Below are 22,220 nucleotides of genomic sequence, written 5' to 3'. Positions count from 1 at the left end.
ATATATGCGCAGACGCATAGCGAGCAGTCAATAAAATTTGCGTTGTCAGCGGTAGTTGACCATAATTCAAGATGGAGGATCAACTTGTCAGAATCGGAGTTGGGTGAAATATGGCGAAGAAATTACGGATTAATGTGGTTTGTTCGTCCAGAGATAAACGATTTCTGGTAATCTAAACACACAACGTACAGGCTGTACATTTCTGCTTACTGATGATCTTTTCTTCGTGATTTTCTAACCTAGTTCTGTCACAAAACAGTTTTATTTTTTATCCTTTTCCCTACGTTAATCGACTTCATAGAGTTACTTGATTAGGAATAGTTATGTCCCCTTTTCTCTTTCATCGGTATGCATAAGGGTTAAACCTGCGCCATTTACTTGGCCTGAAATAGGCATTGTAGAAAACCGATGCAATTATTTATGATAATCAATGCCAGCCTGATATAAGCAGTATAAGAGTTGTTTTGCTAACGGCCAGTTCGATTACATTTTTTAAAAAAGTCTTCCAGACTCTCATTTTAGCAATACTACCCTAGAGAGTGAACAAACCGATTATTTCTGTGAACTTACCGTCAGCAAAACACCAATGCTCGTTGAGAAATGATTTCACTGATTGTTCAAGTTAACACAAACTTTATGCTTATTGATACAACTGCTTAATTTTTAGCTGTTTTGGGTTTCTTTTCTTATTAGAGCCCCTTACTTAATAATGCACCTCATATCTTTCATATACGTGTAGTCTGTCAGACAGTTAAGAATAGAACAAGTTGTATCCATAATGAAGATATTATGAGATTAAAAGAAAGTCGTGGCACACAGTGAAAAATGAGGGAGTATAATTTATAACACTGATTTTTTGCACAAAGTTGGGTCATTTAAGCTTTGATGAAATTTTTCAAAATGAAATGTTTATTTTGTGGTTCTTACAGGTCTTAGCTGAAAGAGAATGGGAACTTGTTACTTTGAGGAAACATACAGAAGACATGTTTCACTCATTATATCCTGAACAGCCACAGCTGAGAATCTCAGGCTTACAAAATGAGTTTCACTTTGATCTACCACTGAGTTACAAAGTAGACGAGACACTGATTGACACAGGACTTGTATTTGTTATCGAGAAAGAAGTCAGCCTCCTTGAGTCATTAAGGTTGAACATCTTGAATAAATTAATATAAATATGTATTACATGTAGAGTAGTAGGTCCACAGTATAGGACTTCTATTTTACTAGCACCATTTGTGGTGGGATAAAGAATAGCAGGGTTGCATTGTTAGACTTGCTGTTCCCATCCCCCAGAAATTCAAGTTTTGGTTTATTCTATCTTTGAACACTTTTGGCCCTTGAACCTTCCTTCTCTCTCTTAAAATTTCCAATAACTCTCCTTAGGAGAGGTATGGATATTTTCTAGAACCACACAATGAAGACCATTCCACTGACTCGTTGCATTATACTGGTTTTCTGTATTTTTAATTCCACAGGATGAAATTTCCATTGTTTTCAATTCAATTTTGAGAGTTTTCTGTAAAGGATGCTCTTTTAAATTGTACTAGATAGGGCATGGTTGTTGCCTGCAATTTTTGTGATCATTGTCTTGATGTCTTTTCCATTTACAGCCAATCAGCTGAAACTAACTCAAAAAGATATGCAAGTCAATATAACAACCAAAGTAACAGGAAGTCAAGGGATGACTCTACTCAACCTTCATCAAGAAAGAGAAAGAAAATTGTGAAGAAAACCTCTGGATCGGTGAAGATTCCAACCAGTCCACCAGATGGAATTACAGAAATCTCCTCTAGTAACAGGGTGACATCAACAACTAGCCCAACAGTGGCTGAGCAAGGTAATTTCAAACCCTGGTGGAAATCTTTTAAGGATCTTAAAAGATCTTTGCAGAGATTTTTGACAAAAATTATTAACAGAATATTGAGGATAACTGAGGATATCACTAAGAACGTTCTTCAAGAATCTTCAGAATTTTTGCCAGCATCTTAAAAGTCTTAGTGTTCAGATACAGCAGTATACTGGAATTGAGTACACAATAACTCATTGAGGTAACTGGGTCTTTGCACAACTCCTATAATGAGGTGCTGAAATTATGGTTGTGCCGTGCCTTAGGCCCGATCCAAACGCCGCTGCACTCATGCTGCCGAACCAAACTTGATTAAGTTCGACTTTAGAGCGACTTTTTTTTTTACAACGTTGCTACATGTAAATATGAAACATGCTCCAACTCTGGCTAATTGCAGAAAATGTGTACATGGTTTGCAGTCCTCACTACATAATGCCTAGAGGAATTTCTGCCTTGGTATTTAATTGTGATAAACAAGTCTATCACTCTTGTAACTTTTAAATATTTTTGTTGTTGTTCTAAGTGTCCCCTGCATTGTGATAGACTGTCGGTCAATATGGTTCTTTTATCTTGCTCATCCCCACTCAAAATAGCAATTTTTCTTTCTGATTAGTAATAATAACTGTTTACAATACTTGGTTGGGGCACAGTTAGACTTTCAGAAAAGTCCTTTGTCTTGTTTGTTCATTCATTGCCCGCTGGACCCGCTAGTCATTTCAAGAAGACGGCTAATGGGTTTAATGTTCAAAACAATCAATTTAATATTGATTTTTGAAATGACTAGTGAGTCCAATATTCAAACAAACAATTCATTATTGCATTCTTGAAATGACTAGCGGGTTCAATAATCAAATAATCAATTCATTAATGTAATCTTGAGGGGTACGCTTCTCTTGGTTTGACTGTAAACACACTAACCATTACAGTATTGCTCACCCTACATTTAATTAATCCATGCACCATAGTGTTCTTTAATAGTGTTCTTTCATTTGAGTGTCGAAAATAATTAGACAATTACTTTGGTTTTGATTTTGGTTTTACTACGGTTTGAGATTGGCTGAGTAGTCTAATTGGTAAGTAATTGGTTTGCTTTTGGTTTTACGACACTCAATCGAAAACCGCTCTATATCAATATTCCCTCACTAAAGGAATACAGTGTAATTAATCTTTAATTGCCTCATTTCTCTGCTTTTAGAGGCAAGTTTGATGCCTCAGATTGTGGAGAAAATATCAGAAGATTCAGAAATTGATGTTGAGGTATGGTAAGAGTTGATTTAACACTTGAATTGAGTTCTTTCCTTCATCAGATGCAAATTGCAAAATTTTCCTATTTTGTTAGGCTGTGAATGGGCTCCCTAGTCAAGTGAGGTAAAAAAAAATCGGTGAGTGGAGCGAGTTGACCGCAGACTCCGTTAGAAAATCTTGCAGAATGCACTCAGCTCACTGATTTCTTTTCACCCTATACCCGACTTAAGGGAGACTGTTCATGGCCTATTCCTACTCAGAGCAATATAGCCTTTGCTTATGATAATGAATACATACATAGCCAGGCTGTGAACAGGCTTCCGGTTGGGTTATAGCATGTAAAAAGCAAGCAAGCAGGGTGAGCAGAGAGTAGCCTCTTTCAGCTTGCTTTGCTAGCCAATTTTTTTGTCCTCATCAGGAGCCTGTTCATGGGCTAACACATGCATTACAAGCAAGTTTGCTTCAGTTGATGCCCACGTGTCTCTGATTACAGTTCTTTTGCCAATCTAGAGTGTGGATGACTCAGCACCTCAAACTTTACAGCAAGCATCAAGTAGCATTGTGATGAATAGGAAAGCTAATGGGAGGAAGACAAGCCAACAGCTTGTTCATAAGGCGAGAAAAATGAAAAACAAGACTAAAAACTCAAGTAAACACACAACTAGAAGCAACCAGTGAATCAAAAAGCATTGACTTATGATTCTGAAACTTGGAACCAAATGATGGCTACCACATTCAAATGCTGCGGATGTTTTAATTGTGGCACAGTATGTAGGTTATCTTCCTCCAAGTTTGAATGACCACCTGAGGTTAGGATTTACAGTGTGGTAATTAATCATGCTACATAGATAGTCAGCTGTATTTAAACTTCAGATTGACAAAATACACAACAATAATCTTTTACTCGGCGTGTTTCTTTTCAAGTAGCATTTTAAACCATCATGATGATGTTCAAAGGGAAGAACAATAGACAAAGCTGCTTGCATGTAACAGATAAATCAATCTGGTTTGTGTGAGTGGTCCTGCTTAGAGCTTATCTACCCTTTAACATTACATATTCTTCAACCTGAACTGAGATAGTATCAAAGTTGAGCCTCTGTTACTGATGTTTTCCGTATGCGCATACGTCTTGTAAGAGGACACTTCATTTTTGTCTCGACTGTGAACAAAAACCAACCTCGTTGCCAAGGTCTCTCACAGCCTTTAAATAAATATTTATTTAGTCTTACTGATACAAAAAATAACCAATGCATAAGCAGAGCAAAAAGAAAATCATTGAAGAATCATTTATACCCAAGGAACCAATTCAAAGGAAAAGAGGGTGATCATGTGTGTCATCATCATCATCATCATCATCATCATCATCATCATCATCATCATCATCATCATCATCATCATCATCATAATTCCTTATAGCCCCTAGTGGGGCATAGGGCTACTTTTTGCGATTTCCGTAACAAGATCAATTTTTATGGGGTGGGTTGTTCGCCCCACGCCCAATTCCCAACCTGGAAGGCCAGTGGTTTTCTGTAGAGGTTTTCCTGCCCTTAGCACACTTTTGTTCCCGGAGAACATTTGTGTATTTTTAACAAATATGCCTACTCACCCTTACAATGCACTCGACACCAGGTCAAGTGTTCTGGGTTCAAGCCCTGGCCAAGGACATTGTGTTCTTTAGCAAGCACCCAGGTGTATAAATGGGTACTGGCAAATTTAATACTGGGTGTAGCAAGCATCCCATCCAGGGGGAGTAGAAATACTCCTAGTCACTTCATGCTACAGAAACCAGAGATAAGCACTGGTGATGAGCTGATGAGCCACTTGGCTCATATACAGACTTTTACTTTAGCCTCACAAAGGCCACTGGAAATTCTGGGTTCAAAATTTCCAGTGGGGTTAGGGTGGAGGTGGGTTTTAAACAAAAACAAGACCCTTTTGAGTATGTGTTTTTCTGCAAGAACAGATTCATGAAAATTATCACTGAAAATTTGACAGAATATTCTAAATCAATATTCTATAAAATTATAAATTTTTATTAAGGTTATGGTTGTTTTTTGGTCAGTTCTCCAATAAATTTTAGTCAAGAGATGCATTTACTCAATGTCATAATTTCAGTGTGTAAAGTAAATAATAAGTGGACCTTTTCTTAAATAGAAATAAAACATATACGATAAATCAATGTCATAATTTCCACATTTTTACCAGCAGTATAAGTCAGGAGTAGATCTCTGTGTAGAGCCAAATTTTTGCATCTTTGGTCTAAGGGTTGGACCACTATTTTTTGATGGGCAGGAAGGGCAATTTTCTAGGGCATGAAATTTTTTTTCTCACCTTGTGCATGTTTTCTTGGTGGGCAATAGCGTGTGGAAGAATTTTTTTCTTTAATTAAAACACAGGACCTGGTTAAGAAGAAAGCACTTGCTGGATCTTTCTTAAGTCCCCTTACACAATTTTTTTTTCAGCAGTGTTTGCTGTGTGCATGCAGGAATGTTTTTTTTTTGTTTGGAAATTGTCCAACCCCTCCCCCCAACCCCCCAACCCCTCATAGTAACAGCATTCAGTTAGAGAGATCTTTAATTAATAATACTCTACAGGACCAGACTGCAAGTTTATTTAACACGTTGCCCAGCAACGTGAGGTGCTGCCAAGACTATATTAAATTTTGTAAAGACACCAAAAACATTATTTTTAAGAGAGCTTTAGAACACCTGGCATAATTTTAATTATTTATTTATTCATTTATTTATTTTAGCATATCTTAAAACACAATTTTATCTCGTTTACATATAGATATAAATTCTTAAAATTCTTAGATATCTTTTTAATTGTAAATTTAGTTAGCATTGGGCAGGCGAAGAGCCACCCTGTGGATATACTGCCCGAAATGCCATTATTATTATGCCATTATTACTATTATTATTATCATAATATTGGTACGTCCCTTTGGCATAACTTTGAGCACGTCACGCAATTTTCGAAGATTGCGTGACGAACCTTTAAGCAGTGAAAATGGGGTGTATCAGCCCGCAGTAGACTTAAGAGTCAGAGAGGTTATTTTGCAAAAGAAAGCAATTTTGTAGACGTGATAAAAGTTGAAAAATTAATCTTCAAAGAAAATTACCGGAGATCGATGAAAGGAAACTGAGGCAAATTGATTCAACTAGCCCCATCCATACTCAATGGCCGTCTCCCCGTTCGTGATTTGCCGAGGCTGGTAACGAAACATGTCAATTATCGTCCCACTCAACTTACACCAGCTAACGACGATGAATTGACAAGGGCAGCAAGTCAACGAATACGTTTCCGGGAGTGGCTTTGAGGTTAGAAAATGCTCGAAGTAGGTTAGAAAATTAGCTTGAGAAGTCACGAGTGCACGCTAAGCGAGTGTCTGAGACTGGAGGGTGTGATCTTCGAACTCCGTGAGTTTCGCCCATCGACAATTGCACCTGGTACGTAAAAACGCGATGTCCTGCCAAGACATCTCGACAGATCACGCACTTTTAGAATAAACAAACAGCAACGTGGATGCGAACTACCTGGAGTTTGACAAGAAGAGTGCTATGGAGATAATCACAGCGACTCGATGGATTGTTTTATTATTGTTCTGGGCATGTTGTGGTTTGGATATTTGGCGTGTTGTTGTTGGAGCCGATGACACTCAAAGCACACGCGACGATGTGCAGTTCTGTCCGTATTTCAAGAATCGTGGTCCGTCTAAGCAGGAAAATCTAAGAAATTGCAGCTGGTATAAAGAGAGTTCATGTTGTCACGACGAGGAAATCGAATTTGCGTTCCGACAATTAACGCCACTTGCCGGAGCGAGCAGCGATTGTGCTCAATACATGAACTACCTGTATTGCTACATTTGTGCTCCGAATCAAAACTCATTCTTCAAGGACTTTACTTTGACTGTTTGTGAGGAATTCTGCGATCGAATCTACAACGCGTGCAAGAACGCTGTTCTGAAGGGAAGACAAATCAAACATATGTACCAAAGTGGCAAGGAATTCTGCAAAGCGCGCCGCTTCGAAACTGAGAAAGAAGCTAACGGGAGATGCTTCACGTTCGATTCTCAGTCAGGAACGAAAAGCACGTCCCAACAAATAACCGTAAATAAGGTGTCGTTAACTGTGTTGGGAATGTTTACGATTTTCGCGAAGTACTATGTTTTGTTTTGATCACTGCGTCACGCTACATAACAATTGCCCGTGGTACAAGAACTAGAGAAGCAAGCTTTATGTCGCCAACTGTTTGTAGATTTTATGCAACGTGCATTTACTATGAAAGTACAATGTAATAATCCACGACGCAACATTTTTCCATCGATCAGTTTTGAAAAAGGTTAAAGTTTAATGGAAACACGGTTGGTTATGTTCAGTTCTGTGAACATCTCTTTTCTGAAAGAAACAATTTTGAGAGGTGCAGAAAATCGTCTAAGGTTTCATCAAGCAAGTAGCTTTTATAAGCCATTTCATTTAGGAAAAGACAAATAAAAGGTTCGCTGTTATGCTAATATATCAACTTTATTCATATTCATTTCAAAATTATTCATTATTTCCGGAGACATGCATTATGATGTACTTTATTGGCAATGAAATGTGCATTTCGCTGCGGAAAATGTGATGAAACCAGGCCAGCCCCGTGCGCTCAAAATCATGAAGTACAAATTATGAAAAACCGTGAATTTTAAAATTACAAAAAGACAGGAAATGAAGTACAAGAAAGTTTTATTGGCTAAATTATAAGATTTCATTCTCAGGATGAGTTAAGTACACAACGTGTTTTGATATTTGCAGCAAAGTCGGCTTTAAACTATGAACCCTTTTGTACCAAAAATTGAAAATATTTATCATTTTATTCAGTATTTCTAGCTAGTCAGATGTCATGCACGCATTGGCTAAGTGTCTCGAACTTCATATAATTATTACGAACAGATGTTTTTGCATGTAAACAAGGTTATTTTAATTAAGACAGATGACATTGTCGTTTAAAAAACTGCTGTCATCATCTATAACAATAATTATTTTATTCGTCAGCCATTTGATCCTTTGTCTAGCTTTTCCCTTTCCAAAGGTGATGGCACCTGAGTACAAAATACAGATGCTACCATAATCTGTATCACAGAATTTGTTTAACAAATGTTATTATGTTTGCAAAATATGGATGTGCAAATGGATGTGCAAATGGTCATTCCATGGTTTATTAGAACTTTAAGACTGAAAGAAACTAAATATTATCCAAGGCATCAGGGATGCTAATAATAAGTGTCACATTTCACAAGGAATGTATATAGCAATTCTATTAAAGCACCTAAAGACATCATGTTGGCTCTGATGATCGGCAAACTTTATTCTTTGCAAAATCATTGGTTGTTATTGTTGCTATCATTAATAACAATGTTTTAAAAATATTGTCTGGGTGTATCTGGTAATATTATCGTGGGGATTATTGTTGAGTTTTGCTATGTTGCAGGGAAGCAAATAATTGGAAGTGTATGAATTCATTTATTACTTTCATTGTGGAAGGTAAAATGTCATGCTGAGCAGAGATATGCATGAATAATCCCAGCAATGTGTGATAGTATGATAGTATGGGTACATTTTTTTTGTCATAAAAAAGTCACAGTTTTATGAAGAAATTAAACAGCGTGCAAATGACTTGTTGGGGCCTGTTTGAGGGTTACCCTAGCAAGCGGGTTACCCTAGCACTCAAACATTTCCTCTTTTTTTCTTCGTCGTGTTTACAAGGCAGCTAGGATTACCAGGTAGGCAGGTTACCCTATCTGTGTGCTAGGGTTACCCTGGCAGGCGGGTTAACGTTTTCCCTTGTAAACACTCCACGTAGGGTTAACCCGCCCACCCAGGTTAACTTTCTATTGTTTCCAGACCCTTTGAGTGTAACTGCGCATTAAGTTGTCCCCGGTTGTAGGGTTACCCTACCTGTGAAATTTGACTTGCAAACCCGGGCTATCTTTTGCCTTCCAGGTAGGGTTAACCCGCTTGCTAGGGTAACCCTCCCTCCTTGTAAACAGGCCCTTAGACTGTGTAAGCTGATAGTTCGATTTCCTTAATTAATCTATTATTATTGTGATCACTTAGTGAAATGCAATTTTCCCTTTCTGTCCACAGTAAATCTTATTCTCTCTGATCTTTTGATTGCCTGACACACATTTAAGAGATGTTACTAGGTAAAACAAACTTTCTTTCTGAAAGCACTAATGATCTCAAATAAATTAGGCTTCCTGGTCCAGAACTAAATCTTTTCATTCAAGTCAATCTTCACATTTAGCCCAAATATTGGACAGGCAATGTCGTAGAATCTTATTTTTAGTTATCAGACTTATATCAAAAGGGTATCTCGAACACCAGCAAATTGGGACCAAGATTTTACCTTTTGTCAAGTGATCTATTTTATTTATCTTCACATACACTCTGCTGATTGAGGAGTTTTTCTCTTTTGTCCAAAATATTTATTGACACTTATTCAAAGGAGTCTGACTGTATCAGATTTCCACAAATTTTAACAAGTTACACAGCAAAGTTTTATTGTCAGGTGAAAATATTTTGAATTTCCCATTAAATGTTGCATTAATTCATCACATCTTTGAACATCCTGAAAATTGACCACAGAAACAATAACAACCTTGGTACTTTATATTCATTTTCACAACACTGACTCAGCTTCAAACATTTTGTCACATCTAAAAATAACTAAATTATGGATTTTATTATACAGGCCGGCAAACACATCAACATTCTGATCGCAAGCAAATCATCATCAGCAATATTTTAAATACAGAATTTTACATTTAATTCCTCTCACCAATGGGTTTATACTTGACAAGATTCAAAGGCAAAGTTAGAATGACTGTTGTCCTGTCTTGTCACCATGATTTTCAGAACAGTTCCCAAGATAGACTGAAGGGTAAAAAATAGAGTGGTAGGAAATTAGTTACTTTATAGCCCATAGCCACATGCCTTCTACAAACTAACCCAACAACAGGCTATCGTGGTTCTCTGGACGATGAGTTAATATAAGAGTGTAGAAAAAACAGCCTAATTATTGCACAGTTTGTAGGATTTTATTCTCTTACTTCCATTACAATCCTTGCCAAAGTTTCTATTCCACTGGATGATGGGCCATCTCAACTGCTTTTGATGGCTCTATTGATCACTACTGTTCCCTTATAACAGTACTGCACAACCCACCCCCCCTCCCCGCCACCCCACTAATTGCATATTAAAAACCCAAATCAATAGGCCATTTTACAGTTGCGTACTTGGCTACCTGGCCATGAATGCAAGCGAGGCTGGAGGTGACCTTGCTTTGATACAGACCTCTCTGCTTTTCTCTTGTAAATGCCAACTAATTAGCATAAGAACAACTTGATTTACACAACAAATGCAGTAAGGTCTGTATCAAACAAGGTCACCTCCAGCCTCGCTGCCATTCAAAGGCCAGGTCACTAAGCAGACAACTGTAAAAATGGTCTATTGGCTTTTAAAAACAGGATTACCTATTTGACCAGCCACACACTTAGAAGAATAAAAAGTCTCAAGACGAAAAACAATAAATTACATAAACACGATTAAAAGATTTTTCCTAGTTTAAATAAACATGTTTCGATCTATTTTCCAGATCCAGCATAAGTAGTATCAATATTTCTAGAAGAGAGATAAAGCTTACCTTACTTTTCATCCTGTGCTTTATAAACTTTCATTCAGATACAGGACAACAGCAATTGCAGCAAACCATAAAACACGCAACGCTGGGACATTCACCAGAGTTGAACTCTCAATTTTCTTGTCGTAACTAAAGCAATTAGAGTCAGTCGTGTCGCCGACGGAAAATTTCCTCGCTTGACAAAACTCTTTTCCAGATTTGAACAATCCTTTGATCTTCATTCCCTTGAGTTTTGCGTCATCGCAGGCGGCGAACCATTTGTCACAAAAAGCCTCGCACACGGTCAATCTCTCGTCATTGTAGAATAAATTCTGGTCTGGTGCACAGACGTAGCACATGAGGAAATTCGTATATCGCAAACATTTGTCGCTCGCTCCGAGCGGTGGAAGAACTTGCGGAAATATAAGGTCTAGTTCGGTTTGAAGACAGCAAGCGTTTTCTCTGTACCAGGTACAGTTTTTGAGGCTTGGTTGAGGTGTCGGAGCTCGATTTTTGAAATACGGACAGTAGTTTTCAGTCGCGGTAATCTTCGTTACCTCTCCGCCATAGGCGATTGTAACAATAAAGAGCACAAAAATCACGCACATTCTTGAAAATTTTTCCATGTTTCAGAACGCTATGGATATTTGGTAAAGGTCACATCCAACGCTAATTTTATGGAATATGATACTCCTTGCTGTCTGCTGTGAAATATAAATTTATGTTTTCTTTTTTTTTTTAATATTTAACCGCATCGGTGAAAGTAAACAGATAAAAGATATGCAAAGTAAATACTGTCAATTACTAACAAAGTAAATAGGACGGGAAGAGGTGTCACGACGGTGTATTTATCATCTGAAGTAAGGAAATTTGGATAACAAAACATCTTCCTAAAAGAAAATCAATAAAAAGAAAAGAAAAGAAAAAAAATTAGAACTCACACAGGATATGAGATCGTGACATGGGAAAGGGAAAGTGAAGGGTGTATTCAAACCAGGAAATGTAAAGCTTGGAATAAATCAAAATAATCCAAAGGTAGGGATGTGGAAACCAATTATAGTCTCAGAATATAGCTCAGTCTAATAGGTATTTGCCTTCTTGAATTTCTTTTCCCAAGCGAAGAGACTGAAAACTTTGTTTTCCGGCATTTGTTCGTTTGTGACGTTGGTCAGGTACCTCAAAATGACCGAGACTTGGCTCGTTGGAGATCTCGTTGCATCAGCATTCGTCTAAATGAATCTTAACTCCTGAAGGTGCAGACATGAAATATGTACAAGAACAATTTGGATGTGTTTCGGAGAAATTCACCGCAATATGGGAAAAAAAAGTGAATACGTATTTGAGGAACATTTTCAACTAGGAGCCTTAATCGGGGACGGAGACCATAAGTCTTAGGATCCGCGCGTACCTATGATATGGGACAATTTTTCTATTTTTAGAACAAATTGCGCCATCCTGACGACATATATCCGCGCGGATCCACGCACGTGTCGGGGGTTCTCGCGTGGATGTTGTCACGTTGCGTGATCAAATGGTGAGAGTTGATCACGTGATCAAATGGTGAGATTCTCTTGCAGATTTTTCACAGCGATGGCAGGGAATAACGCAGGGAATTAGATCCAGGGCTCTTATATGTAGTTTTATGCTCTATCATGAAAAAGCTGTATGGGAGAAGAATGCTTGAGATAACGGGTTCTCCGCAAAATATGGAAATAGCGTGAGGTAGTGAAAAACGTTTTCGCTGCCTCGTTGAGCTATCACCGGGAAAACATTCACGTTATGAATGAATATCATTTTTAATCGACTTCATTTCGAACTTTAACGATACTTTTTTAAAAGTACAGTCTACAGTACCAGTGCAGCCGTGGTTTGGCTTAAAAACGTAGCAACCAATGTCAAAATTCAGAGCGGACTTATTTTTTGTCGTCTTCCATTTGCACTTGTACATCAAGTGAGTAGTTTGTAGTAACTCATGTAAGCAGTTTGTTTTTGGATGGATTTATTGATAATTCAAGCGAAAGTAAACATGGAGAGTCAACAACAGTCTGGCGTTTCCCGTTTGCCGTAGAACAAGATGCTTAATAAGTCGAATTATTCTCGCATTTTGATTGGTTCTTGCTAATGATCAATTGCAGGACAGACGTATAAATGACGTCATTAACAAATACATGTTGCCGTGTGTCTGTTCAGAAATTGATTACAGATGATGTCAAAATGTGGTAGGAACATCAGTGACACACTCGGATACCGCCTTGTGTGCCACTTTTTTGTTCTAACCACATTTTTTGACGTCATCTGTGATCAATTCAGACGCACGGCAACATGGAATCTGCAATCCGTGGGAACATGGGTACCACAGCGGTCATGTAAGACATCTCCTTTTATCCCGACTCGCCTAGAGCTGCATCAACTGAAAGTGTATCGCATGTCTCGATTTCCCGGGGCTTTTCGATTTTGTTCTTGTCACCTACGTCACCTGGCTACATAGCCATACGAGTTATTATTGTTTTTGCTTTTCGCTTTGAGCCCGCGTTCTCGTCCGCATTCAATAGCAAACCGAGAACATAATTTCGGTAAATCAATCCTGGTTCTGGCCTTTAGCTAAGTTGAATCCGTTAGGTCTGTGTTAGGCGGCAACCACACTCCCATAGAATTCAGGATATTTGACGCGGGTCCCGCGAGTCCTTGCTGTGTAGAGAATGATTCCAGGATATTTTTCACAAGATTGAAGTCTACATCAACTGGAGTATCCTCTGCAGAATCCTCTTGACATTCACTTGTCAGGTTGTTTTGGGTGTGGCCAGTTCGTTGAGGTAGGTTCCCTCTCTAAAGTACAACAAAACAGAGCGAATACTTAACTGGGCCAACTATAGCAGGAAAAATGTTTTACAGAATTTGCAACATGAATTTTCAATGATGCAGTGATGAAAGCGGTATTGCTAGCCAATCTAGTTTATCGACATCTTATACTGTGTACGGTGAACTTAAAAAAAAAAAAAAAATTTTTTTCGTCAGCTATAAGAACGTTCTGAAACGAAAATGTTATTCACGGTCTAAGGTAACTTAGTTACGGAATACAAACGGGATTCAAACGGGATTCAAAACCACGCGAACTTTTCAATACTGTTGTGATGATCAACAAACTGAGTTAATATCAAGCCGCTAGGGTCACTGACAAACACTCCTCTTTTCCATCCTTTCACTGACATTTGCCAACCACTTCCAGTGCACGTAGGGGCCAAACCACCCCCCTAATGTTTCATGAAGGCTATATTTGCTTGGTTTATATATTTGTAAACCGAGTTTGGCAGATGAGCTTTCTTTGCTCTCCAGTTTATTTTAATTTGGAATTCGTGACAAAATGTCAGATTATGACGTCATAATTGATGACGTCACCAAAACGTGCTATAATTTTTTGTAAAATCTGATGTAAAGATTATGTCATTGGAAAGCCCTGACTTGAGGAGTAAAATGCTGAAAACCGTTTTTTGCTATGATGATTATTTTTTGAGATATGGTAAATTAAATATTTTTTGTTGTCCCCCCCGGAATTTGCTTAACCATACTGTCCTTCTTAAGTCAGTCTCTCTGGTTTATTTTTTTCAGTTTTATTCTAAGAAGGCTAATAATCTAGAAAAATAGAAAGCTTAATGTTGTCAAAAATCGTATGGTTTTAGAAATTTGATTTTCGGCTTTGTTAGGTTGGTATTAAAAGTAAAAAAACGGGTGACGTCACAGGTTATGACGTAACAAAACTAATTTTAACGCAATAACACTAGAGGGATAATTTTTTATCTCGATTTTCTTCTTTATTTTTGCTTTAGTCATCCGGCACATCACATGTGAAACATAGCTGCATTTGCTGGAACAAAATTACGGCTCCAATTTGGGGATTTTTCTCAAGGGGGGGACCCCATATTTTGCAGAGTTATTTTTCATATTTAAAAATGCCATATTTCATTCAATTTTTATGATATGGACAAAATTTTTTCTGGTTTCAACTCCCCTTGATGTGCTCTTTCGAGCACATTGTAAAAAATATGCATATCAAAAACTTCAAAAGTGGCAAAAAACATGACGTCAACACTGTGACGTCACAACTTTGACATTTACTGACATTTTTTACGTAAATATAATTGGTAATAGGTCACCTGATCATCTGCCAAGTTTGGTGTAGAAAGAGTCAATACTTGCGAAATAATGCGAAATAATGTGAAATACCCAAGAACTGACGAAACATTTGGGGGGTGGTTTGGCCCCTACGTGTGGCCAAACCCTTCAACCAGCTGAGCACATACCGGCCCTGTATGATAGAAATCACTTGTTCAATTCTTATTCGGATTTCTTCCTTTTTTTCACTAACTTTCGTAAGGAGCTAAAAATGTACTGTTTTGCTCATCTCACGCAGCGTCCACACTACGCCAGAGAAATTTGAAAACGCATCTTTATTTATATGGTTAGGCCTACTGTCCACACCAATCCGTCACGAAAACGGAGCTTTTCCAAAACGCTCTACGAATCGGAGGTATTTGAAAACGCCGGCTTTTCGTTTTCGTGTGGATGGAAAACATTGAAAACACAGCTTTTCGAAAACGATGGCGTCACGATGATCACGTGATTTCTCTGGCCGAGTTTTCCTCAAACACAAATCCAAAATGACCAGTGATTGTCGCGTTTTCAAATTCCTCCGGCGTAATGTGGACATTAAAGTATTGCCAATCAGATGCAAACCAATTCTAATCAAGTTCTGGCGAGCGCAACATTTACCGCGCTTTACACTGGCTACAGCTCCGGCTACACGTTCTTGCCTCGAGTTTTGATAGGTTTATTGCACAGTTTGCCTCCGTAAGGGTCGGCTGTAGTTGTCAGCTTCACGCGTCCACAAGACAGAAGAACAGCAATACTTGAGATTAAAAACATATTTACCTTTCCAAAACTCTCTCCTATAGATGTCTGCGCTAATTCCTCATTCATTTGATCCATGTACGACTTCATTTCTTTTTCGTTGCCTCTTGACGAAGTACTTGCTTTAACCCCTAACAACAGTGAAAGATCACTTTTTACTTCAATCGAGTTAGCTGAAAACCTGCTTACAAAAATCGCTATTTAAGTCAGAAAAGGTAGGTATACGAATAAGAAGTAACTTATTTACATCTGAGATGTTATTTGATCGCACATATTTATACAGTAATTAAAAGCGCGTTGGGTAGGGAAAAGAAACATCAAAACAAACTAACAATCAAACAAAAACTGTTCTGAATGTACAGGAGAGTTGCTGTTATTCGCATTCAATGTTCAAGACACATTTCAAGTAAGGGTACGTTGAGAAACAGGCCGTATTTGTTCCTGGTCCGGTTAATGTGTTCACCTTGTCAAAATCTTCCGCGTTTGTAAGCATTTCCGGCGCGACTGGAATGAATTAATCTGACGAATTGCGCGTAAGCACAAACTCTCTACTTTAATTACTATAGCCACTAGCTCTCAATTCACGCGGGGTCGCTTTCGGATTGCATCCGCGTTTATCTACCTAACCATAATAATTTCCTAACTTACCTACACTTGTGCAATAGCAAATGCCAGAGTAGACCATGAGATTGAGAAAGCTCATGGTCTCAGGCTCTCCAATTAAAGATACGATATGATAAAACACCAAATTCTTCTTAGGAAAAAACTAAAATTGTAGAAAAGTAAGAAGAATTTTGATGCTCATGATACTAACCTTGTTCATTTCATTCTCCTCTCCTGAGTAAGTCTCCATATCTTCATCGTCACTATCAGACTCGCTGGCATCGTCACGCTAATGGATTCCACGTCCTGAGAGTGAAAGATTTGAACAGTTGTCTTTAACAAATTGCTTATACAAACATGTAGACTTCAAACAACTATATTTTGTTTTCTCCTAGATTCTCGAGCAAGAAGCCAAAAAAAAAACAAAAAACAAAAAACGTGTAACGACGTTCCTGTCATTTTTCATAGGGAGAAATACCAGGCAGTGGTCGCACTCAATAGAATTCGATTTACGGTAGCAAAAGTTAGGTTTCTGTAGTGTGAAGCGAGTCAGAGCTTTGCAGCCGGCTCAAAGAGATTTTAACACCTGGGTGGAGTGAGGCACTGACGGAGTAACACAGCGGCCAGCGTTTGAAACTGGACATCTTGTTCCGGAGTTCAGTCCATTAAAGAAGCTGAGTCTTCTTCTGGCCACGTGCAAAATTGCCTTTAAATTGACGGAAACCTCAAATAGTAGTTTACTAAGATAGAAAAGCACCAAAGAAGTAATAATAAACCATTAAGGAACAAGGATGGTTAAAGATGGAGAAGATTGACACGGATACAGGAAACGATGAACTTGAAAAATTTAAGCTAAACTTTGCAAGATGCGCAAACCGTGAAGTAGCTCCTTTAATCATTACATCATGGCGACTACCAGATGTTAGAAACGGGAACCTTTGTAACTTACAAATACAGTGCGGCATCGACTTACTCAGCTGCATCGAACAAAGAGTAAAATTTATTGTGAGTTCAACCTGAATGTTTACACACTTCTTACTCTTGATGTCTAGCAAGGTAACCTTGTTGAAAACTGGGGACAATTCCACTTCTCTTTCAGCAAGTGATTATAGAGTACGATTGGTTTTAAATGGTGCCATGAAGTGCGTAATGAAAATTCTAAAAAAGAGAAATTCGAAAATTGTTGAATCGAATGGTGTTTCGTTTCAAAGACTTACTGCTTGGTATAGAAACGACGTCAGCTTTTGATCTTGGCCAATCAGCTGTTAGCTGTTTTCTGGCGTCCGCAACATTTCGCGCGCTTTTGGCGGGTGACATTTTGTGACAACATATTTCCGCCTTTTTGTTCGCCTTCTTATAATCTCCCCTTTCAAGCATAAAGGTTTGAAAGGACTGTCTCTCTATCTCCTATATTAAGCCTGTTTCGTTTACTTTTGTTGACGTAGCAGTGAAAGAAAAAGATTGTTCACTCCTATATTCAAGAGCCGGCCGGGCCCGTAAACAAACTGAACAATCTCTTTCAAAGCTTTCAGCGTCTTCACTTTCCTTGAAATCTAGCCTCAGAACTTTGTTTTCCGAATGAAGGCATTCCTTTTCATAATATGTGGTGACGCAATTCGTAACGTTCAGTAAATCACAATCGCGGCCATTCGGTGTGGCCATCTTGGCCAAAACAAACCAAGCGCTCTGGAAAAGGTCGAAAGACTAGAAAAACTAGAAAGGATCGGGGGACACTGGTCAATAACAATTTATGAGATCACGTAAGAATTGAAATCCTGTATCCCGCGCTTTTCCGCTTGCGAATCCCGCATCCCAACCCCATAAAAACACGAAATCCCGCTCCCGCCCGTAATTGCAATTCCCGCTTCTCGCCCCTGTTTTCAGCTCAAATCCCAAATATCAAGGCGAAAAAGAGCCAAATCCCGCATCCCGCCAAACCTATTGGGGACCCTCCAATCATGATTGTTTCGTCGGCTTGTATGTAATGTATCAATGTGCCTCACCTAACAGGCTTCCCACGGTGTCCATAAAAGAGTCGGCATCAAAATGAACCTCTTCATCTTGACAATCCCTGAAATAAAACACCCAATAATATCAGGCACGCGTTCATGTCACGCTCGAGGGTGAGGGTGACTTGAGCGTGACATGAGCTCATGTCACGTTTCCGAACTTACAATATCTCCACTCCCCACGAAGGAGACGCTAGTCCTTCAAACAATTCGCCGCTATCCAGTCACATTCCTGGGGTGGAGAGAGGCACTGTGAGAGTAAAGCGTCTTGCCCAATGCAAGAACACAACACAATGTCCCCGGCCAGGGCTCAAACCCAGGTCCAGCGCATTAATCATGAGGCCACCGCGCTTAAAGTGCACCTAACCCCAAAATTTTTTTTTCGCTAGAACGAATCTACTTATTATTTGAAATAGTTCTGCGAAAAACTTTTTGAATTCCGTTAAATCCTCGATTTTCTGTGCCACGACGAAATCTCGAAAATAGCTCCAAAACACCGCCATTTTGTTTCACGACCGAGTTTGAGGAGAATGGGTCCAGCGGCTCTTGTGACGTCTACCCAGGAAGGTTGGATATCTCATTTCCTCTCATTTCCTTCAGGATGGTGCAATACACATTCGAAAAGTGCGCAGAAACGCCTTCCAGAGGTGCTATCGGCTGTTGCAGCAATATTCCAGATTTAAAGAAAGATATACTGTACAATTTACTGACGATGATCGGCTAATGGGTCAATAAAGACGTAAACGATGGTTGATTTTGTGGAACCGAAACAAGCGAACTGAATCTGTGAGAACCATTGAAGAACTCTCACTGGAATTTGTTCCGCAGACTTTCGAACGCTATTTTCATACATTTTCTAATTAAAGCTAACCAGCAATTTGTAGAAATACTACCTACAACCTATATCTTCCAATCCCGCAGTATTTATAACATAACCGGCAAAGTTGTGTGATCCGGTCATGATCAAGAAGCGTTATACTGATATGTAAATAGATCGCAACTGTACGCCGCTAACCAACACTTATTTCTCTTTCGATTTAGATGAAAGTCGAAGATTAATCCTCTAGAATTACATGATAACAAAATTGTTAGACTCACAGAGTTTTTCGAAGGTGTGGAAATCAGCAGTGCGACAAAGATTCTGTGCAATAGCGTCGAAAATATGACCACGTAACATTATCTGCGGACCGCTTAGGGAACACATCCTTTTCGCTTATCCGACGAATTTCACTGCAAACTTTGAGAACAATTTACATTGGTTATTTGGAGTTACGACTTAAAACGTGTGACAATGTGAAATCGGTAATTATATGAAATGTTTCCTTCCGCCTTGCTTCCCGCAGCTTCAAAAATACAGGTCCAAAAAAATACGATTTTCAATCGATCGAAGCCAATGTTTTGGAGGTCATCAAATCTCGAAAACTGCAACACGTACGTCGCTCTTATAAACATGAAGCATTCAACTGAAAGTAAAACACAAACTGGATTTAACAGAACCTTGACAAAATACATTCTCGGTAAGGACAAATGTAAACGGGCTATAAACACGCATGGGAATCTTATGTTTAGTTGACGAAATTACCATCCAAAGCAGTCCTTGAGTTTTCTTTCCTGCTTTTCGTTTGCCTGCTCCTCCACTTCGTATCTAGCTTTCCATTCCTAATATACAAGCAGCTCGTCCGCAAAGACGTCTTCCCCGTCGTCGCTTGAAATATTGTAAATTGCTCTCAAAGCTCTAAGCAGTGAGTTCACAGTTGTCGAACGTGCTCGATCGAAGTTTATTTCGGAGCCTTCCGAATCGAAACTTAACTCTGACTCCAGTGACGAAAAAGAAATGATTCTGAGACAAAACTTGGACGTTTTAGTCCCAAAATACATCGGAACGATTAGTTTTGCGTTCTATTTTCTCGAGCAAATACAGAGAGTTGACTGAGGCGCTATTGTGTTTGGTTCCTGGGTAGACGTCATCAGGTACCGCCGCCCCAGACTCCCTAAAACGCGGTCGTGAAACACTTAATCGCGACTTTGAAAGGGCATAGAAAATTGAGGATTCAACCAAATTCAAAAATTTCTTCGCCCAAATGCTTCAAATAAAGTCTAGATTTGTTTTAGCGAAAAAAAAATTTTGGGGTTAGGTGCACTTTAATGATTTTCTTCAGATTCTTCAAGATTTCATAAATTGGCGACAAATGAAAAGTTTTCAAAGAGCTACACAAGCACCTCTTTTGAACGCTGCGAGGTCCATGACAAACTGAACATTGCTGAAGGAGAGGAAGGCAACAGGTATAAGAGAAAATGATGAAACAATCCGTTTACCGTGGGAATTCTACTCCCTCGTAACTGGAAACTTTGTCTACGAATGAGTTCAAACTGCGTGTCACCGAATCCAGGTCTACCGAGGTTTCCTGAGTAAAAAGAAAGACGTCAATTTGAGAACATGGAATGACAGACACTTTTAATTGACTTTAAACAATTCATTAACATTCTACAATTAGAAGTGTACCGCAACGTGAACAACTTGATTATGGTAATAAGTCGTGCTCGATTCGAGACTTAAATATTCCCCTTCTCTCCCGGGGTATGTGATATTTTGAATTTTTGGTTGGTCAAATTCCCATCCGCAGGGCCACAGTGGTATTCAAGAGCCCCTACCCCCGGGATATTCATAACAGAAATGAGAAATGGATAGTAATGTACTCTGGTAAAGGAAAATAAAAGAGAAATCGCCCTGAAACACGCGTTTGCTACTTCCACAAAGTCGCAGGTATTGGTTCTATATTATTAAAATATAAACGTGATTAAATTTTCACAAGCAAAATTATATACTCAAAGGTTATACAAAGCTTTTGAGGATCTTTCTTTATAAGCCACAACGTTATAAGGACGGTGTGGTCTCTTGAGGTTTCCTAACTTCAGCAACGTTTTCAAATTTCCCGTGACCCCTCCTAATAACAACCACCGACGTCAAATTCCCAACCCTCAAGACACATCAACTAGTCAAATACCCGGGGAGTGTTGATGTGTGAAGCGATGACCAAAGGGAGGGGCTTATATTGGGAACACTTATTTTACTCTCGAACCGATGAGGCTCGATTTCCACCGCTCTCACAAGTCCGGTCCACTTTCCTCCCCGAACCTAGAGCCGATAGGCATATATGTGTCAGGCGGGAGATGGGAGATAAGGTTAAACGAATTCCACTGTATAACGTGCACTTTTGCAAGCACTTACAATGCTTTTCGCTGTATTTCCACCCGCGAGCTCGCCAATTTCTCTTGAGTTCGGATCGCTGTATTTCGATAGCATGTCTTCTAAATCCTGGTCGGTCAAGTTTAACCAGCTATCGTCTGCAGTCATAAGACAATAACAATCAATAATTTTTTAATACTTTCGGCTATCGTTTTAGCCAGAGCACGTTTTCACTTCTTTAAAAATATGTCTTCTCCTGGTTATAGCTCTTTATTTTTTACTAAAAGTAAATAAGTTTAGTACCGAATGGAAATTCATCCCAGTCTCCTTCATGAAAGGCCCTTTAAGCTGTCACGTGATCAGGTCTGTCACAATGATGACGCTAAGAAACATGAGCATAACAAGCAACTGAAAAGACATTTTGGAATACTAAAAGACGTATCTGAATACTGTCTTTAACATTAAACTCCCCGTCAAAACGGCTCAAAATAACAATTTTTGAAATGATATTCATTTCTCCGTAATATCCCGTCACTGTTTACGCAGAAGTACACAACCTCTAGGGACAGCTTGCGAACAATGCCTCTAGGTACGATCCTGTTTCAGTCCTATTTCCTGTTCACTTGCGGTGCTCGAGGCTAGAATGCTTCCAGTTCGTTTCTCTCTCCATAAACAGGAACTCCAGTGAGTGGGGATCGAAAGTTTCCTCGTCCGTACAGCCGTTTTCAAGTATGCGTTGGACAGGCCCGTTCGACAAGAT

General features: G+C 39.0%; 4 protein-coding genes across 4 annotated transcripts; 2 read left to right on the top strand and 2 right to left on the bottom strand.

Annotated features, from left to right (window-relative positions):
• LOC145489390 (uncharacterized) lies at positions 1 to 5,622 on the top strand. The gene is made up of 5 exons (XM_081468354.1): positions 1 to 167; positions 930 to 1,147; positions 1,614 to 1,840; positions 3,045 to 3,106; positions 3,605 to 5,622. Exons 1-5 carry the CDS (start codon positions 111 to 113, stop codon positions 3,770 to 3,772), a joined length of 732 nt encoding a protein of 243 aa, XP_081324480.1. The 5' UTR covers positions 1 to 110; the 3' UTR covers positions 3,773 to 5,622.
• A 401-nt stretch (positions 5,623 to 6,023) lies between these two features.
• LOC145491045 (uncharacterized) lies at positions 6,024 to 7,274 on the top strand. Its single transcript, XM_081470185.1, has one exon. It carries the CDS (start codon positions 6,655 to 6,657, stop codon positions 7,270 to 7,272), a length of 618 nt encoding a protein of 205 aa, XP_081326311.1. The 5' UTR covers positions 6,024 to 6,654; the 3' UTR covers positions 7,273 to 7,274.
• A 3,526-nt stretch (positions 7,275 to 10,800) lies between these two features.
• LOC145490476 (uncharacterized) lies at positions 10,801 to 11,382 on the bottom strand. The gene has a single exon (XM_081469590.1). It carries the CDS (start codon positions 11,380 to 11,382, stop codon positions 10,801 to 10,803), a length of 582 nt encoding a protein of 193 aa, XP_081325716.1.
• Positions 11,383 to 12,591: 1,209 nt separating this feature from the next.
• Positions 12,592 to 16,645, bottom strand: LOC145491064 (protein ecdysoneless homolog). Its single transcript, XM_081470209.1, has 3 exons — positions 16,476 to 16,645; positions 15,683 to 15,792; positions 12,592 to 13,582 (listed from the first exon to the last, which is right to left on the bottom strand). Exons 2-3 carry the CDS (start codon positions 15,749 to 15,751, stop codon positions 13,358 to 13,360), a joined length of 294 nt encoding a protein of 97 aa, XP_081326335.1. The 5' UTR covers positions 15,752 to 15,792; positions 16,476 to 16,645; the 3' UTR covers positions 12,592 to 13,357.
• Positions 16,646 to 22,220: the final 5,575 nt, after the last annotated feature.

The sequence above is a fragment of the Orbicella franksi genome, chromosome 6 (assembly GCF_964199315.1).
Source record: "Orbicella franksi chromosome 6, jaOrbFran1.1, whole genome shotgun sequence".
Classification (NCBI taxonomy): domain Eukaryota; kingdom Metazoa; phylum Cnidaria; class Anthozoa; order Scleractinia; family Merulinidae; genus Orbicella; species Orbicella franksi.
This window is presented reverse-complemented; position numbering and strand designations above follow the sequence as displayed.

Excerpts from the sequence above, each read along its gene's own strand:
- LOC145489390 (XM_081468354.1), top strand. The coding sequence starts at position 111 with ATGGCGAAGAAATTACGGATTAATGTGGTTTGTTCGTCCAGAGATAAA. Across the intron at positions 1,148-1,613 it reads AGCCTCCTTGAGTCATTAAG|CCAATCAGCTGAAACTAACT; the intron begins GTTGAACATCTT and ends TTCCATTTACAG. Across the intron at positions 1,841-3,044 it reads CCCAACAGTGGCTGAGCAAG|AGGCAAGTTTGATGCCTCAG; the intron begins GTAATTTCAAAC and ends CTCTGCTTTTAG.
- LOC145491045 (XM_081470185.1), top strand. The coding sequence starts at position 6,655 with ATGGAGATAATCACAGCGACTCGATGGATTGTTTTATTATTGTTCTGG.
- LOC145490476 (XM_081469590.1), bottom strand. The coding sequence starts at position 11,382 with ATGGAAAAATTTTCAAGAATGTGCGTGATTTTTGTGCTCTTTATTGTT.
- LOC145491064 (XM_081470209.1), bottom strand. The coding sequence starts at position 15,751 with ATGAAGTCGTACATGGATCAAATGAATGAGGAATTAGCGCAGACATCT. Across the intron at positions 13,583-15,682 it reads TAGGAGAGAGTTTTGGAAAG|AGAGGGAACCTACCTCAACG; the intron begins GTAAATATGTTT and ends GTTGTACTTTAG.